The sequence below is a fragment of the Jaculus jaculus genome, chromosome 1, assembly GCF_020740685.1.
Source record: "Jaculus jaculus isolate mJacJac1 chromosome 1, mJacJac1.mat.Y.cur, whole genome shotgun sequence".
NCBI lineage: Eukaryota > Metazoa > Chordata > Mammalia > Rodentia > Dipodidae > Jaculus > Jaculus jaculus.
The window spans coordinates 16,716,526-16,736,613 of NC_059102.1; the positions used below are offsets into that span (position 1 = coordinate 16,716,526).

Here is a 20,088-nt window from a genome sequence, read left to right on the forward strand (position 1 = left end):
CCACACTCACACACACACGGGACCCGAGGACAGTGGTGAGAACACCACCCTCCCACACGGGACACGAGGACAGTGGTGAGAACACCACACTCACTCACACACGGGACACGAGGACAGTGGTGAGAACACCACACTCACTCACACACGGGACACGAGGACAGTGGGTGAGAACGCCACACTCACACACACACGGGACACGAGGACAGTGGGTGAGAATGCCACACTCACACACACACGGGACACGAGGACAGTGGGTGAGAACGCCACACTCACTCACACACGGGACACGAGGACAGTGGGTGAGAATGCCACACTCACACACACACGGGACACGAGGACAGTGGTGAGAACGCCACACTCACACACACACGGGACACGAGGACAGTGGGTGAGAACGCCACACTCACTCACACACGGGACACGAGGACAGTGGGTGAGAACGCCACACTCACTCACACACGGGACACGAGGACAGTGGGTGAGAACGCCACACTCACTCACACACGGGACACGAGGACAGTGGGTGAGAACGCCACACTCACTCACACACGGGACACGAGGACAGTGGGTGAGAACGCCACACTCACACACACACGGGACACGAGGACAGTGGTGAGAACGCCACACTCACACACACACGGGACACGAGGACAGTGGTGAGAACGCCACACTCACACACACACGGGACACGAGGACAGTGGTGAGAACACCACACTCACACACGGGACACGAGGACAGTGGTGAGAACGCCACACTCACACACACACGGGACACGAGGACAGTGGTGAGAACGCCACACTCACACACACACGGGACACGAGGACAGTGGTGAGAACGCCACACTCACACACACACGGGACACGAGGACAGTGGGTGAGAATGCCACACTCACACACACACGGGACACGAGGACAGTGGGTGAGAACGCCACACTCACACACACACGGGACACGAGGACAGTGGGTGAGAACGCCACACTCACACACACACGGGACACGAGGACAGTGGTGAGAACGCCACACTCACACACACACGGGACACGAGGACAGTGGTGAGAACGCCACACTCACACACACACGGGACACGAGGACAGTGGTGAGAACACCACACTCACACACACACGGGACACGAGGACAGTGGGTGAGAACGCCACACTCACACACACACGGGACACGAGGACAGTGGTGAGAACACCACACTCACACACACACGGGACACGAGGACAGTGGTGAGAACGCCACACTCACACACGGGACACGAGGACAGTGGTGAGAACACCACACTCACACACACACGGGACACGAGGACAGTGGGTGAGAACGCCACACTCACACACACACGGGACACGAGGACAGTGGTGAGAACACCACACTCACTCACACACGGGACACGAGGACAGTGGTGAGAACGCCACACTCACACACGGGACACGAGGACAGTGGTGAGAACGCCACACTCACTCACACACGGGACACGAGGACAGTGGTGAGAACGCCACACTCACTCACACACGGGACACGAGGACAGTGGTGAGAACGCCACACTCACTCACACACGGGACACGGGGACAGTGGTGAGAACGCCACACTCACACACACACGGGACACGAGGACAGTGGTGAGAACGCCACACTCACTCACACACGGGACACGAGGACAGTGGTGAGAACACCACACTCCCACACGGGACACGAGGACAGTGGTGAGAACGCCACACTCACTCACACACGGGACACGGGGACAGTGGTGAGAACGCCACACTCACACACACGGGACACGAGGACAGTGGGTGAGAACACCACACTCACACACACACGGGACACGAGGACAGTGGTGAGAACACAACACTCACACACACACGGGACACGAGGAGAGTGGTGAGAACACCACACTCACACACACACGGGACACGAGGACAGTGGTGAGAACGCCACACTCACACACACACGGGACACGAGGACAGTGGTGAGAACGCCACACTCACTCACACACACGGGACACGAGGACAGTGGTGAGAACGCCACACACACACACACGGGACACGAGGACAGTGGTGAGAACACCACACTCACACACACACGGGACACGAGGACAGTGGTGAGAACACCACACTCACTCACACACGGGACACGAGGACAGTGGTGAGAACACCACACTCACACACACACGGGACACGAGGACAGTGGTGAGAACGCCACACTCACACACACACGGGACATGAGGACAGTGGTGAGAACACCACACTCACACACACACGGGACACGAGGACAGTGGTGAGAACACCACACTCACTCACACACGGGACACGAGGACAGTGGTGAGAACACCACACTCACACACACACGGGACACGAGGAGAGTGGTGAGAACACCACACTCACACACACACGGGACACGAGGACAGTGGTGAGAACACCACACTCACACACACACGGGACACGAGGAGAGTGGTGAGAACACCACACTCACACACACACGGGACACGAGGACAGTGGTGAGAACGCCACACTCACACACGGGACACGAGGACAGTGGGTGAGAACACCACACTCACACACACACACGGGACACGAGGACAGTGGGTGAGAACACCACACTCACTCACACGGGACACGAGGATGGTGGGTGAGAACACCACACTCACACACACACGGGACACGAGGACAGCGGGTGAGAACCACACTCACACACACACGGGACACGAGGACAGCGGGTGAGAACCACACTCACACACACACGGGACACGAGGACAGTGGTGAGAACACCACACTGACACACACACGGGACACGAGGACAGTGGTGAGAACGCCACACTCACACACACGGGACACGAGGACAGTGGGTGAGAACACCACACTCACTCACACACGGGACACGAGGACAGTGGTGAGAACACCACACTCACACACACACGGGACACGAGGACAGTGGTGAGAACGCCACACTCACACACACGGGACACGAGGACACCAGATTGGATACCACACTCACACATGGGACACAAAAGCAGCTGATCATATTTTCTCCATGGACGGTAAGGACTCCACAGCCTTAAACACAATGTAAAGATTCTCAAGCAAAATGTAGTAGATTAGGGAAAATGAAATAAAGGGTTTAGTCTAGCTTGAACTTGACGGCTGACACCTGCCGGAGTCACTCTAACCTTTATATACAGCCCCTAAGGAGCCATCATTCCCATCCTACATACTTTACAGTCGATTTGAGAAACAAATGGCAAAACGAACCATACGGACCCAGACAAGCTTTTTATACTCTGGTATCAGTGGTCTGATACTCTTTGTACACCCCATCTCTCATCCTCCACCCCGATCTGCAGTGCTTCCTGCACTGCAGTGAGATCACAGAGAGCAGAGAGTACTTCACTGTCCCTATGGTCCAGCTCTACAGGGACATGCAGGAGTGGCCAGAGCACTGTGGCATCAAGAGGAAAGGTCCAGTGTAAGGACACTCAGCATAACGTAAAGCACCTAATGAGGTCCTCACCTCATACAGCCAGGCCTGCCTCCAGGGTGTCACAGCAGCAATGTGCTCCGGAGCCCAGAGTCCGTCCCCAACTTCCAAGCTAGTGACAATGTCACTCACCCTGGCATTGCTCAGCACCTCCTGTTTGTCGGGCTTCCAGCTGATCCCACAGCGTAGGGAATCTCAGCGGCCCAGATCCTGAGGGCAGCTTGGTGCCCCATGTAGCAGACAGCCAGCGCCTCGGCCAGCGTCCGGCTGTGTCGTTAGTTCTGAGACCCAGGTCCACCACTCTCTGGGCCACACCACTCTTGGGGTGGGCTTCCTGGTCCTAGAGCCTCACCCTTTCCCTGTTTCTTCTACCAAAGGTCCTGGTTTGCACCCTGAGCCAGTGAGAGATGGCTCCTATTTCCCCTCCGCCCAGGCATAGCAAGAACAAGGAGAAACTCCATCCCTGGGCTTTTTGTTTCCCAGTGGCAGAGCTCCCACCAGCATCTCTCTCTCCTTTACAATGCAATGTCTACAACTGACTCGGCCCCCAGCTCCTTGCTGGTTGCATGTAGCTGGCATCTGAGAAAAGAGGAAACCCAATTCATTCTCAGGCTCACTCACCTCAGCCTCCTCACCTCACACACCTGTGCAGGCACACTGTACCATGTGGGCCAGTAGTGCACAGACCTGCTCTTAGACAACACATTTTTTAAAAAAGAAATATTTTGTTTTTATTTATTTTAGACAGAGAAAGAGAACAGGCACACCAGGACCTCCAACCGCTGCAAACGAACTCCAGACACATGTGGCTTACGTGGGTCCAGACAGTTAGGCTTAGTTGGTGAACTATAGGGAACTAAAAGACCCTGTCTCAAAAAGAGTTGGATGGTATACTTGAGGAATGGCTGGTGTTACCCACACGTGCATGCGCACACCCACAAACAGAAATGATGAAGTGATTCCTTCCCCAGCAACCCCAGCTCATTACACTGTACAGGAAGTGTTTGGAGCACGCTTACAAGGGAGCCCTCTGGAACAGACAAGCTTGACATCCCTCTCCCTCCCTTTGAAACTACAGCCAAAGCCACAGTCGTTAATGACAGCAACTGCATGTCACTCACACCCCTAGTAGGACTGCGTGGCCGATTTTTGGTCTTTCTCCATGACTTGCAAAGACAAAAACAGCAGCTCCTGGGCAGCCAGAGACCAGGTTACAGAGACGGCTCCAGCAAAAATGCCACAGGCCTTGGGCACAGGGTCCTCTACCCTGTGCCACCTACAGTATTCTCAGCTCGTGGATCTGACAATCTGTAAGAACCACAAACCCAAAGCTACAGAGACCCGTGAACAAGCCCACATCCCCCTCACACAGGAGCTAAGGCAAGGAAGTTACAACCTCTTGCAGAGAGACAAACCTTCCTCCGGGGCAAAAGGCAGGCAGAGAAACTCAGAGGCTGCAATGTACAATGCAGGTCAAGTGAACACAGGACAAGCGACAGGCCTGTGCTCCGTCCCACTCATGTAGCCCGGGGGCTCCTGGCTGACCTTAAAGACTTTATAAAGAAAGCCGCAGGCTCTGTCTGGAAAGGATGACATCAGAGCAGCCTAAGTGCCCTGCACATGGCCAGGACACATTCAATTAGGACCAGAAGCTGTTTCAGCGGAGACATCAGTAAGCTTGCACAGAAGAAGCAGGGAGTTGGGCGGGGCCATGCACACCCCACCTGGATGACACCCAGGACGCTGAGGACCAGCAAGCAGGGGAGGCTGGGAAATGTCCCTCAAGGACCTGCAGCAATCTACACAGAGAGCTGGGAGATCCCCTGTCTGCAAACCTGCTCATGAGGAGAAAGCAACCCCCACCCCCACTGCCGCCCACCGAGCACCTTCAAAGCCCTTGGCATCCTCTTCTGGCCTCCAAGAAGGTCAGAGCTGCAGTTTCTGCCAGAAAAATGACCTTCGTTTAGCGCCAAGAATCCTTTTTCCTTCCGTGGAGAATGGGTGTTATTTGGGGCTTGGGTTTGGTTTGGTTTCGTGATAAAATTTCCATTCTGTAAAATTCACCCTGTACAGGGTGCAGTCTGGGAGTTTTCAGTGAATACATGTGTAATGAAAGAATGCAAGTAGTCAATTCCGAATCCAATGGGGCTGGCCCTCCGCAGGTCCACGTATCACAGTTGGACAGACCCGCAGAGCGAGGGCAAGTCTAGGGCAGGGACAGGTGGAGGGCTGGATGCCTGAGGGACAATGAGATCATCTGCAGAAAGGTTGAGAGCACTGAAAATGCCAGCTGAAGTCAGGACTGAGAGCTGTGCTTTCTGGAAAAGGTGTGTGTACAGGGACTAGCCTTCCAGAACATTCTATAGCCACGGTGGCTTAAGAGGGGGTTCTGACCCAGGAGTCATGGCAGATCACTGAAAGAGGAGAATCCGGAAACAGTTCTAAGAACATGTGACTATTCAGAGAGGGATGGAGATGGGAATTCAGATGTATGCCTAGGGACATGGACCTGGAACAGTGGCTGACCACACAGGAAATAAAAACCCCTTCATATACCTTAGAGCAAGATTAATCCCACGAAAATCCAATATTCTAAAGCTAAAGACAAATGGGAAAACAGTGGCTAATTTCATAATACAATCTTAGTGTGGAAAAGGCCTTTTCCGAGCTGGACAAGGACATGAAACAGGATGACTGATAAACTCAGGAAGTAGCGGTGTAAAAACATACCACAGTTAAGGTCAAAGGCCACAGCAAAGGGAGGGAAATGTTGATGAAATTTCTGACAAAGGACTGATACTTGATATACAAAGAACACTCGCAATCAAGATGGAAAGGGAAATAACAGAAAAGTGGTCAAAGAAAACCAATTTAAAAATCCATACTAGCTAGTGAGGCAATGCACACCGCAAGGCTGAGGCTCAGGACTTTGAAGTCAGGGGCTGAGGCGATGGCTCGGGGTCAAAGCACTGAAGACCTGAGTTCAGGTCCTAGCACCCACATAAGTGCTGGTGGGCATGGCAGCTGGTCCGTAATCCCAGCACTCAGGAGGCAGAGATAAGGGATGCCCAGAGCAAACTGGCAAGCTAAACCAGCCAACTTTCTGAGTTCAAGGGAAGAGCATCTGCTTCAGTAAGTGAAGACAGCAGTTGAGGGAGACGCCTGATGCCAGCTTCTGGCCTCCACAGGCCGAGCATGCTTATACATGCACAGCACACACATGCACATGGGTAAAAGGAAGAGTTTGGAGCCAGCTTGGGCTAAATAATGAGACCTTGTCTCAAAAAAAGAAAACAAAAGAAATTGCACAAAAAATACATGTTGCCAATAAAGCTACAAAAAGAGACTCAGTTTCAGTTGTTTGTGAAAAAATTAAACCCTCATTCTTGCTACTTTATTTCTAGGTAGGGTCTCACTGTAGCCCATGCTGACCTGGAATTCACTATATAATCTCATGCGGGCCTCAAACTCACAGTGATCCTCCTACCTCTGCCTACCATGTCACCCAGCTCATTCTTACATATTTGATTGGGAAGGATTGCTAGTATCTGTGCCACTGCCAACGATGCTGGTTGTCAAAACAACCATTTGGTTTGGGGACTAGGTCCTACAGATATTTGTCCAAATATAAAAGGGAAGGCATGTAAACCATGTGGTATGGTTTCCAGTGGTTAAAAAAAAACTAGAGCTGGAGAAGATGGCTTAGCAGTTAAGGCGCTTGCCTATGATGCCCGAGGACCCAAGTTCAACTCTTCTAGTCCCACATAAGCCAGATGTACAAGGTGATGCAAGTGTGCAAGGTCACACATGCACACATGGTGGCACATGCATCTGGAGTTTGATTACAGTGGCTGGAGGCCCTGGTGCACCAATTCTCTCTCTCTTCCTTGCTCTTGCTTTCTCACATGAAAAAAGGCCAGCCCATTGGGCTTGTCTAAAAATAAAAAACTGATACTAACCCAAACATCCTTCAATAAGATCTGGATGGAAATACATGTCCATAACCTTAAAACAGAACAATATTCAAGTATCGAAATGAGTAACAAGCTTCCACTTAAACAGTGTACACATACAGGGCTCTCCACTCTGCCCCCAAACTCCTTTTAAAATCAGTACATAATAAATGAAATTGTCAACTACTTCCCATGCACACCTAAGCACAGACAATCCGAGAGGGGAGCAGAATCAATAATGGAAGCATTAAAGAGAAAGAATGGGAGAAATGCAGAGAAATCTGGAACTTTCCACTTGCATGTGGAGATACTGACAAGAAGCAAGTGCCCCTGGGCCCATAGTCAAGAAAGGTGGAAAGCTGAGAGTCCAGGGAAACGCAGGCCAGCTAAGGGCTGACTATCACAGGGTGGAAAGGCTTCTTCCCTCCAGCCTCATCCTGGGAGAAGACAGGTTTTTTTTTTTCTTTAGAGAGAAGCAGAACAGAATGGTTTGGGGCCCTGGACCACAGGCAGCTTGGAGGCAGAGGCAGTGGAGGTTGAGTCAGGGGAATGAGAGTCTCCAACAGGAGGAGAGCGTGTCACTTCCACAGCAACCATGTCATACACATAAAACAATACTCAGCATATACACAAAGGGCCCCTGACATGGAAGATACGACAGCACCAAGATTAAGATGGAAGTGGTGGCACACACTGAAATTTCTGCACTGAAGAGACTGAGCCAGAACTGAGTTCCAGACCACCCTGGTCTACGTAATACACCCTGTCTCAAAAATTAATTAAGGGTGCTATGTTCAACTCTCCAGATCCCAGTTAGCCAGACACACAAAGGTGAGGCAAGTACAAGGTCACACATGCCCATTAGGTGGCACAAGCGTCTGGCATTCAGTTGCAGTGGCTGAGACCCTGGCATGCCAATTCCCTCTCTTTCTAAAATAAGACATAAAAAATTAAAGGCAGGGCTGGAGAGATGGCTTAGCAGTTAAGCGCTTGCCTGTGAAGCCTAAGGACACTGGTTCGAGGCTTAATTCCCCAGGACCCACATTAGCCAGATGCACAAGGGGACGCACGCATCTGGAGTTCATTTGCAATGGCTGGAAGCCCTGGCACACCCATTCTCTCCCCCCCCCATAAATAAAAATTAAAAAATTAAAGGCAAAAAATAAAGATAATAAGACTAAAGAGATAGCTCAGTTGGTAAAGTGCCCACTTGCAAGCATGAGGACCAGAGTCTGATTCCCAGTATGTACAGAAAACAGCCAGGCATGGTGGAAAGTGCTTATAATCCTAGCCCTGGGAAGGCCGAGGCAGGAAAGTCCCTGAAGGCTCGTTGGTCAGTTAGTTTGCCCTATTTGTCCAGCAGGCCAGTGAGTTACCCTGTCTCAGAAGAGGCAGATGATGTTCCTGAGAAATGACACCCAAAGTTGTTCTCAGATCTCTACAAGCAGATAGGCACACACACAGTCAGGAATAAAACAAAAGCAAACAAAGAAAAAAAAAGTCCAACATCCACCTAAGTGGCATAAAAGAGAAGACAATGAGGCAGGCAGCGTCAACTAAAGTGACGACAGAAAAAAGCTTCCCAGAATTGAAACAGGCTCCCTAAGAGAACGAGCTGGGCCAGCACATGCCCGGCTGAGTGGAGGAAGTTACGCCTTGTTACAAAGCGTCCTCCCAAACACTCATATCCCAGAAAGGAAGGCCTGTGGGGAGCCCACCATGAGAACAATGTTAGCCCTCTGCACAGCACCTGCAGGCTAGAAGATACCAGAACAATGGCCTCAAAACTTCAAAGCTCAGGCTGACCTGGCATTCACTCTGTAGGCCCAGGGCGGCCTTGAACTCACAGTGATTCTCCTACCTCTGCTCCCCTAGTGTTGGAATCAAAGATGTGCGCCACCACACCCAGCTGAAATCTGGATTTTATTTGCAGTGTCAAGAGAGAATGAGTGGTCCCCTGGCCTCTCTCTGTCTTTGTCTCTCTCTCTCTCCTTACATATAAAGAAATAAAATTATTTAGAAAGGGAAAAAAAAAACACTCTGAAGGAAAATAATTTCCAGCCAGGAATCACACGGTAGACTAAGTCAACTAGAGTGAGAGGAAGATGAAGACGCCGCCAACACTCACGACGTCGGGATGCTGCGGGCCACGTGGCCCCTTCCGCAGAGCTGCTGACGGTGAGCTCCTTCCTGGACAGGGCACGAACCAAGAAAGAAAGGCCCAGGAAAGAAGGACACAGGAAACAGAGCAGGCAAAGTAGATGCCCACATGGTGGGGAAGAACGTCCCCATGTGGCCTCTGAACAGCACTAAGTGTAGACTGGAGAGCTAGGACAGGTGTCTACGATGAGCTAAATAATAATAATGAATAATAACAAAAAGCTCGGGTCAGGATACCTAACTGCATTTAGATAACAGATTCAGAATGTGAAACAGAAAGCTAAGCAGCGACTAACTTTACAGGGTGAAAAGAAAAGTAAAAAAGTGCTTGTTAAAACAAAACCTGCGGGGGTCAGAAGGAATGGATCACAACACCCTACACAGCTCAGCTTAGGAAAATAGTCACACCGTTACAATGATAGCTGCCCCCAAACTGATGCAATTATAGGAGTCTCTGGTCTCGGTGGGAGATACATTTCAAGACTCTCAGTGAATACCTGAAACTAAGGATAGTAACAAACCCTAGGTATGCACCGTATCTCCTACACACACATACCTATGATAACATTTAATTTATAAGACAAAGACAGAAATGAAGAAATTAACAATGGTAATTTACAATAAAATAGAACAGTTATAACCACATATTGCACAATCACCTATGTGAACAGTCCCTTGCCTCCCTCAATAGCTTGCATTTCCCCTTTCACTCAACTCTTCCATTGTGAATGATATAAAAACCAGAGCTGAAATGGACCCAGAGCTGCCCCAGGCACTGACATCAGGAATTTCTCGTGGTGGGAGGCTTTGCAGAGAACACACGGGCGAACCTTACCCAGCTGCCACTTCTGGGAACACATGGTCTCCATCATCCAGATGGGCAGGGCTGGCTCCAGCATGGCGATCCCCATGTTCGCAAAGCAGATGGACCCTACAAAGGATAAGAGGCCTCAAGGGCTTTGCTTTGACACTGAGCGTCGTGACCGTCTCCAGACTCTCAGAGCCCACAGGCCCCAGCTCAGATACCCAGAACTTCCCCTGCTTCCGTGAGGAAAAGATAAGCAGCAGAGCATGGAGGGATTTTAAATTATTACTTTAATTCTGAACGAGCAGAACTCTAGAGTCATAAAGTCCGGAACCTGGGGGAGGGAGCCGTGGAGATCACGTCTTTGAACTTACCCAACTCATTAGTGAAGGGGAAGAGCTCCAATAGGAAAGCTTCATGAGGCACCAGACAGCCAGGCAGACCCCAGTGTTGGGTGACTATGTTTTTGTTGTCTGTTTGTTTGTTTGTTTGTTTGTTTGTTTGTTTTGAGGTAGTGTCTCCCTCTAGCCCAGGCTGACCTGGAATTCACTTTAATGTCCCAGGGTGATCTCTAACTCATGGCGATCCTTTGCCTCCCAAGAGCAGGGATCAAAGGTGTACACCACCATGCCTGGCTGGGTGATTATGTCTTATTATGTAATGACCATGGATTTACTTTTTATGTGTGTGTTATGTGCTGTGTGAGTGGTACATGCATGGGTATGTACAGATACACGTGCCCTATGCTTGTGCATGCCAAGCTCAGAGGAGAATGTTGGCCATCTTCTGCTCATCCATGTGTTTCCTTGAGACAGAGTCTCCACTGAACCCAGAACTGCCTTTTCCTTTTTTCAGTCAAACTGACTGGTGAGCCCCAGCAATTCTCTGGTCTCGACTCCCCACAGGACTGAGGTTACAAACATGCATGGCCATTCCCAGCTGCTTATGTGGGTGCTGGGCAGTCAAATAGACTAGGATTCTCAGGCCCTCATGACTAAGTGAGAAACACTCTTACCCAGCAAGCTATCTCCCCAGTGCCAACCTTGGATACTTTTCATGATGGCCTGAGATGCCAGAAAAATCCAAAAAGGGTCAATACAAGTGTGCTGTGGACAGATTTTTTTTTCTCACCACCTATCCACATGAATATCTTTGCAAATATTATCAGGTTGCAATTAAGACCATTTGTAAGTATAGAGCCATCTGGAAAAAGACACAGAGAATGGCTCTCCATCATTCTAGGAGCTTCCTGTGTTGTGCTCTGTGGAACCTATAATTTGCTAGGACACAATCAAAGAATACTGTGCCATCGTGATGCACGCGTACGCGCACATAATGAGGAAAGACGATTTCATTCTCTGTGACATTTAAAGGCAGAACATGTGATTGACGGGACTTTCTTCCCACCCACCTTGCTCCCCACCACCCCCTCCCACAGACCCTGAGCACTGGGGCTTGTCTGACAGTATTAGTGGGTACGACTCTCCATTGCCTTCCATCACTGAGATTCCAGGAAGCAGGAGGGGCCCAGGCTGCCCAGCCCAGCCTAAATGTGCTCAAGATTCAGGGAGTCACACTGGGATCCCACACCTCTCACAGCCAATCTCTACCTTGGATGCTTAGAGATGCAGGAGTATCTGGGTCTGGGATGCTGCCGGTACCCTGAGGGGCCTACTGAATGGAGGAGTCAGGGTACCAGCTCCCAGCCCTTAGATTAGGAACTGCTCTGTCCAAATATCTCAGCAGATTCAACAAACCAGCCTGGAGCTTTGATTACTAATTTTTTTTTTTTTTTGAGGTAGGGTCTTACTCCAGCTCACACTGACCTAGGATTCACTATGTAGTCTCAGGGTGGCCTTGAACTCAAGGTAATCCTCCCACCTCTGCCTCCCAAGTGCCAGGGGCCAGAATTAAAGGCATATACTACCATGCCTGGTTTATTACTGATTTTTTTATTACTGATTTTTGAAAGTTTAATTATTTGCATGTGTGGGGGGGACAGGGCACACCAGGGTTTCTTGCAACTGCAAGTGAGTACTTATCTCTGACTTGATGTCAGTAGCTGGGGAATCAAACCCAGGCTAGAAGGCTTTGCAAGCAAGCACCTTTAATCACTGAGCATCTCTCCAGCACCTGATTTTTTTTTTTTTTTTTGAGACTGGGTCTCATGTATGTAGCCAAAGTTGGTCTCGAACTCACTATGTAGCTAAGGATGACTTTGTATTTCTCATCTTCTCATCTCCACCAGGCATCACCACCCATCCTTGGTTTATGTGGTGCTGGGGATGGAACCCAGGGCTTTGTGCATGGGAGGCAAGCGCCCTCCCAACTGAGCTACGTCCTCAGCTCCTAGCCTGGAGTCTTGAAAAAGCTGAATTTAAATCTCCTTAGTGAAGTAGGATCCAGTTCTCCCAGGTTTCTCAAGCCCTCTTGCAACGTGGGAACCCTTCTCAGACGAATCATACCTCCTGGCACTGAGCTAAAATGAAGGGCTGCCCAGAGAGCGTCACGCAGCCAGACCTCGTCCCTGCATGACGCCTGGCCCCAGACTACAGGCCCAGGCACGAGGCTGGTCTCTGGGAAGGAAGATGGCCTGCCTCCACCGGCCAGCTCTCTTTGAGCTTTTCTAGGCCCATAGCCCAAGAGAGTGATGTTCTGTTTCCTCCTCTTCAGGAGGAAAGACAACCTTGGGCTCGGCTGGCAGTGTCTATACTACATGCCAACGAGAATCAGAACACCTACCTAAGACCTCTGCATTGAAGTTACCAAGTCCTTCCAGAAAGTTCAAGGCCAAGCCATGATTGAACAGCAGTGAGCGAGCTGGTCTGAGGCAGGGCAGCTCGGTAAATGGTGAAGACACCATTTATATTTGCCCCATGTTGAGGTTCAGAAATCAGTGACAGAAGAACACCATTTCCAGACACACCTACAGCCCCGTGTTTCCAGCAGGTCACTGGAAACTGAACCCCACCGCTCAACCTCTAGCTCACAGCTTGAGCTGCAATAGGAACCCAGGGGCCTCACCCGCGGCAATGAGGATGTACGGGTCCTTCAGCAGAGTGGTCAGAGGAGTCCCTTTCTGACTCTGTGGAGAGGAAACGGGGGTCAGAAGAGTCACTGGGGACACCGCAGAGCCCTCACCTCCCACCTACTCACCTCTGGCTGTACCCGGGATGGCTGCAGCACAAAGAGCTGAATAGCTACAAGAGAAAAACGCTGATGGCCCTGGTCAGGCAGCAGATGTGGCCCAAGCATGTGCCAGCACAGAGGCCAAGGTCACATGCAAAGATCCCACAGGGTCTCACTCACCTCCATCCAAGAGCACAAAGGCAGCCAGCACCAGGAAGGGAGCCGTCTTCCCCACAAACTCATAGAACACACTCCCAAAGGGGGGCCCCACTGCGGAAAGAGAGGGGAGCTGAGTCACGTCCATGGATGGACACTTCTCCTTCCATGAGAACCTCCCATGCCATCCTATGCTTTGCTCCAAACAAAGACTTGAGGTGCACTCCCTGTAATCTATTGAGGGGCTCATCAAGGTGAACTTCCCTCCAGTTTTCACCTGACAAATGGGAATACTGCACCAAGGGCCAAGAGGAAGAAAGCCAGGCCAAGGAATGCATGGATTCTGTGGCGGGGCGGTCCGAGGCTCCACCCATCAGCTACCAGCACAGGCAGGAGCCACAGGCTCCAAAGCAAAAGCCAGAGACTATCAAAGATGGGGACAGGGTCCCAAGTTCTCTCAGGGAAAGTGTCCATTCCCTGGCCTGGTGCCCAAGCCAAGGCAGTTGGAGTGGCAGGCGCAGAATGTGGAGAGGAAGGGGAGTGGCAGAATGTGCTGTTCAACCCTGTGTTTTACAGTGGGGCCCAGGGACTATTGAGGCAGAGGCTGGGATGCAACCATGTCCATTGTTCCCAAAGCCACCATGAAGGTAAGAAAGGAAGGACAGGGATGGAAATCTGCCTGTTGGAATGTGAACACAGTCAGTCCTATTGTGGCCAGAAATGGGCAAAGAGCACTGATACTCGATGCTGGGCGGGCCCCAACTGCATGGCAGCCTTTATGTACCTAAGACCCCCAATGCCAGGCCTCCCAAGGCGATCCCCATGGCATTGCCTCTCTCTTCGTCATCAGTGTACACGCTGGCCAGCATTCCCATCCCTAAACGGAAGAAGACGCGGTCAGTGGTCATGTCTGGTGAATACTGTAAACATCACCCGTCACTCACCCTCCCTGCCCAGCTGACCAGCCATCCTCCTGGACCCGTGAGATTAACTGAAATATGAAGCCAAGCAGAATCCAACAGGAAAGTGGGAACCTTCTCCAAACATCTCTCCCCGGCCCTCCTATACCTTCAGTTCCCAGATTGCCCCAGTTCACTGGGTGAGGTCTCAGCCAGAGTGATGCCAGCGCCCCCCCCCCCCAACAGGTCTCTTCATACCTACCAGCCACAGAGGAGCAGGAGGAGCCGATGCCCTGCAAGGACCTGGCAATCAGCAGGAAGGCATAGCTGCTGGAGAAGGCAAACACTGCCAAGAGAAAAGACCCAGGCCCTCACATCCAGGCCATGCCCCCACCTACAGGATGGGGATACCCCCAAAAGGGGAAATTTCAAAGCCCTCCCAGAAGCCAATGCACATCTCTGTATTCAGAGCTCTCGGCTGCCCCATGAAGCCCTTCCTTAATGTACCCTTCCCCCTTCACCCAAGCCTGTCTGATCTGCAGCTGATGGGAAGCCAAACTCCTTCCAAGACCTGCATTCATAAGGCAAACACAAGGCACTTACTAATGGTTGAGATAAACATAATGCAGAATCCAGCAAACATGGGGATTGGATAGCCAATTCTGCAAAACATAAGTACGAGGAGAACCTGGTGACTTTTGGTTATTTTTTCAAGGCTTTATATTGATTCTCTAGTGATTACCCTGTGGGATCAGCTGGATAAGTGTTTGGTCGACTTTTCTAAAAATTCATATACTCAGTGCTTCCTAAGTGACCTTTTCATGTTTGACTGTCTTGGAACGTGAATACACTTACAGACTGCCACTCTGAACGGAAATTTCTTCTGGAATAAATGTTAACACAATATTGACAAGTAAGTAGCTCTGAGCACACCCAAAAGATGCTGCCATAATTTCTGCCCATTTTTATTGTTATTATTTCTGTAATTACAGCTTTTGCTAGAACTGTCCATAAAGGGACAACAGCAGCCAAATGACTCTGGTAAAAGGCCATCAAGTGACTCACCTTGCAGGATAGACAACAGCCCCATATCTAGGAAGCATTAGAAAGCAAGGGTTTTTTTTTTTTTTATTCTTATTTATTTGAGAGAGACAGACACAGAGATAAAGAGGCAGATAGAGAGAGAGAGAATGGGCACATCAGGGCCTCCAGCCACTGAAAACGAACTCCAGACACATGCACCTTCTGGTGCATCTGGCTAACACGGGTCCTGGGGAATTGAGCCTCGAACCGGGGTCCTTAGGCTTCCCAGGCAAGCACTTAACTGCTAAGCCATCTCTCCAGCCCAGAAAGCAAGGTTTTAAAACCTGCCTCCCTGTTGACTTGACAGAAGCCATCCTTGAAAGACTTATGTTCTGTAAAAAAGCCAAAATCCAAGTGTGTCTATGAGGCCAAGTGCCCACCCGGGGCTCTGGTACAAGGTCAGGGCTGGCAGAGCACCACTGGTCTTCCTGCATCGCACAGCGGGCAGGACAGCTGGCCTAGGACCAGAGCATGGATCTTATCCAACTGTCCACCAGATCCTGGAGCACAGGAGACTCTTCAGCAGGCGCACGTCCCCCTCCTTCTCACCCCTCCTTGCCCTCTCTTTGTGCTGGATGAAGAGACAGCTTAGTCTCTGATGTGCAGGGTGGGCAAGCGCATGTAAGCAGCTTCTAGACCCTTCTGCTCGGAGGAAGAAGAGCCAACCCTTGCTGAGTTATTAGGCTATTCCAACCCTAAGCAAACTAGAGCATCTCCATGCCTCTCTTCCCTCCTTAAAACCCAGGAACCTGGAGAGGAACTAAGTGAACCCAGGAAAGCAGAAAACGAAGCATGATGAGCTCCGGATGCCATAAGGGTTCTCCTTGTAGTTCAGGCCTTATCAAAAAGCATCCATCATGAACCCACTTCTTTCTTACTTAAAAATACAACCTTAGGGCTAGAGAGATGGCTTAGCAGTTAAGGCATTTGCCTGCAAAGCCTAAGGACCCAGGTTTGATTTCCTAGTACCTACATAAGCCAGATGCACAAGGTGGCGCATGTGTTTGAAGTTCAGCTGCAGTGGCAAGAGGCCTAGCATGGGCTCTCTATCTCAAATTAAATTAAATGCATATGCATATCATTTTAAAACAGAGAATTTGGCCAAAAGAACTCTGTGGGGGTGAATAATGTTGCTCCCAGAAGCCACAGGTTTTTATAGGAAAACCTCAGAGCTAAAGGTTGGATAGTTTGCATGTATGTCCCACATAAACTCAGGTGTTTTTTGTTTTGTTTTGTTTTTTAATTAATTAATTTATTTATTTGAGAGTGACAGACACAGAGAGAAAGACAGATAGAGGGAGAGAGAGAGAATGGGCGCGCCAGGGCTTCTAGCCTCTGCAAACGAACTCCAGACGCGTGCGCCCCCTTGTGCATCTGGCTAACATGGGACCTGGGGAACCGAGCCTCGAACCGGGGTCCTTAGGCTTCACAGGTAAGCGCTTAACCGCTAAGCCATCTCTCCAGCCCCTCAGGTGTTTTATTAAAGCTTGTCTCCCATCATCCTAGCTGGAGGAGGTGTCCTGGAGAGTGAATACTGAGGTCTAGCGCTAAGGTACGTTTAGGACAGGACCTGATTTCCAGCCAAAAGGTATACAGAGCAGTCTGTGCTCTTGCAGGGAGCCCTGCTGCTTGCTGCTGATTTTGTGCTTGCTTCTTTTTGGTGTATATGCTGTTGGTTTTTGCTGACTAGTTTTCCTCTCTGTTTGATTGTATGGAAGCAGTTTCTTTGACCACTAATGGAACTTCCCCCTGGATCCTTAAGCTTGAAATAAACCCTTCCTCCCATAAACTGTGTCTGGTTTGGATGTTTATTGCAGCAAACTTGAAGCTGTCTACAACAGAAATTTTGTACCAGGAGTGGTGTGGTTGTTGCTGCAGTGACTCTGACCCTGTGGATTTTGGTCTTTTGGAACTTGTGTACTGAAGGATATGTATATAGTCTTGAAACTTGTGACTATAGAAGCCTCATAGTATGGTAACCCAAAACTTATGAGTTATTTTGTAGAGTTCGAAAATGCTAAATGAAGAGAGAATTGTATTTGGAGGCTTTGCATATGAATTTTCAAAGGGGAAGGAAAGACTACCAAGAACTTTGTTGGGACTGAGCTACTGGCATAAAGGCTGGCTGCATTATGATGCCCACGCCCAGAGAGTTTAATCAAGGTTGAATTTGAAGTACTGAGCTGATGTGCTTAGCTAAGGAAATAGAACTGAGAGGTAAAGATTTAAGGTTGAAAAAAAGTCAAACAAGTTTAAAATTACTGGCACAGAGAGAGGTTTTAGGTTACTGCTAATATGGCTAACAACTTACATTAAAACAATAGAGAGATGTGTGAGGTGATTCCATCCAGGAAAGATGAATGATAGAAATGCAAACTCTTATATGATGGAGAATGGAATTTCAAATTGGAAAGTGTGGGGGTCGGGGGGGAGGGAATTACCATGGGATATATTTTATAATCATGGAAAATGTTAATAAAAATTTAAATTAAAAAAAAAGAAATGCAAACTCTTTTGAAAGGAGATGACTTAAAAGGAAAAAAACCTGCTCTTCAAGGTCACAATTTATTTTCCCCCTGGATTAACATTGGCTGTGTCCCAACACACCTGGTATTGATTTTGGAAACATGAAGAATACATGGATGTAGGTCATAAAATGCACACAATTTTAGGAGCTGCTACTGAGACACAGCAAATGAAAAAGGATGTGATGTCCCTGGTAGAGAGGCCATTGTAAGATAGACCATGGTTTACAATAGAGACCCAAAGATGTTTAGGGTATACCAGGACTATACAGAGGTTACCATGGAGTGCTGTTGGCATGAGATGGAAGTTTTCACAGCTACTCAGGCCAGCTGGAGGGATGGAATTGGAAATCCTGAGACTCTTGTCACTGTTTATAGATATGGGACTTGAACTAAAGATGTATGATGTTTGCCTAATGATTATTGATTTTACATTCATCCAGTCTCTCCTTGTTGTGACTTATAACAATGGAAATGTTTGCTCTGTGCCATTATATGTTGAAAGTATATAACTTGTTTGATGTTTATAGGACTCACAATTAAGACGCAGTCTTTCATCTCTGATGAGAGTTGGGACTTTGGAACAGTTTTAAAGTTGATAAAGACTATGTGGACCTTTAAAGTTGGACAGAGTATTATTTGCAATATGAGATGGTCAAGCGTCTATTGAGGGCCGGGGATGGGATGTGGTACTTTGAATGCATGTCCCTCACATACTCAGGAGTCTATCAAAGCTTAAAGCTTGTCTCCAGCCTTCTGGCTAGAGGAGGTGTCACTGGGGGGTGGATCTTGTGGTCAATCATAAGGCATATTTAGGGGAAGATGTGATTTCCAACCAAAAGGTTTACAGAGAAGTCTAAGCTCTGGCAGGGTCCTTGCTACCTGCTGTGGGTGTTGTGCTTGCTGCCTTTGGGGGTGTGTGCTGGTGATTCACTTACTACAGTTTTCCTTTCTGTAGGGGTGCATGGAAGCATTTTATTCTGCCAATGATGGAACTCCCCCCCCCCCCGCTTGGATCTGCAAGCTTGAAATAAACCCTTTTTCCCTATAAACTGTGTCTGTTTTGGATGTTAACCCAGCAATGTGAAGCTGTCTACAACAGGGTGGGATGTCCCCCAATGAGTGGTTAGTTGGAGAATTCTCCCATGTCCCCAAAATAATACAACCAATTGCCAATACTCTTGGTTGCCCACCAGAAGTAGATGTTAAGACTCTACTGCTAAAGACACCCCAATCGCAGAACAATGAGAAATCAAGCTGGAACTGAGCTAGATGGCTCATGCTGCTGCCTAGTTGCCATAGGGCTAGAAAGTACTAGCAGGCATGCTAAGGAAAAAAAAAAGTTATCCACAGCCTTAACCAGCAGTGGACCCGGAAAACCATACAACTGACCAGCCATGCAAGGTGCAATAATGATGTGACTGTTAGGGAGGTATCCAATTGTTTTCTGATTGGATTTGAGGCCTGCTGCCCAGGAGGCAACTCATACCTTGTATTGAAGACCAAGGCAAAAGCCTATGACTACTGTTGGGCATAGCGATGCACACCTTTAATCCCAGCACTCAGGAGGCAAAAGTCATAGGATCATCATGAGTTCAAGGTCAGCCTGGGACTGGAGAATGAGTCCCTGGGAAGGTAAAACTTGCCCCATATTGAAGTAATGGGTGTACTGTGAGTGTCTGCTCTGAGACAATATAGAAAGGTGGGGAAATTAAGGAAACCTTGGTAGGGAAAGAAACCCCTGGCTCCAGAGTCTGGCTGAAGTCTCTCACTGACAGGCAAGAACTTCACAGCAATTTACATGTGCTGGAAAGATTACCTACATAGAGACAACGTTTCTTTTATAGAAAGATAGTTCAAGTAAAAATGTTAAAATAGCAGTTAACTATTCTTAAGATCTAAGCATTAA

At 49.3% G+C, this 20,088-nt stretch overlaps 1 protein-coding gene across 1 annotated transcript in view; it reads right to left on the bottom strand.

Annotated features, from left to right (window-relative positions):
• The window catches only part of Slc18a2 (solute carrier family 18 member A2), a 46,354-nt gene that overhangs the window by 16,268 nt on the left and 9,998 nt on the right, over positions 1-20,088 (bottom strand). Inside the window, exons 3-9 of the mRNA XM_004659303.2 lie at positions 15,175-15,233; positions 14,834-14,917; positions 14,457-14,549; positions 13,697-13,786; positions 13,544-13,587; positions 13,412-13,472; positions 10,418-10,513 (exon numbers count right to left, since the gene is read on the bottom strand). Of these exons, the coding sequence (XP_004659360.1) occupies positions 10,418-10,513; positions 13,412-13,472; positions 13,544-13,587; positions 13,697-13,786; positions 14,457-14,549; positions 14,834-14,917; positions 15,175-15,233 (527 nt within the window). The remainder of the gene's footprint in view (positions 1-10,417; positions 10,514-13,411; positions 13,473-13,543; positions 13,588-13,696; positions 13,787-14,456; positions 14,550-14,833; positions 14,918-15,174; positions 15,234-20,088) is intronic.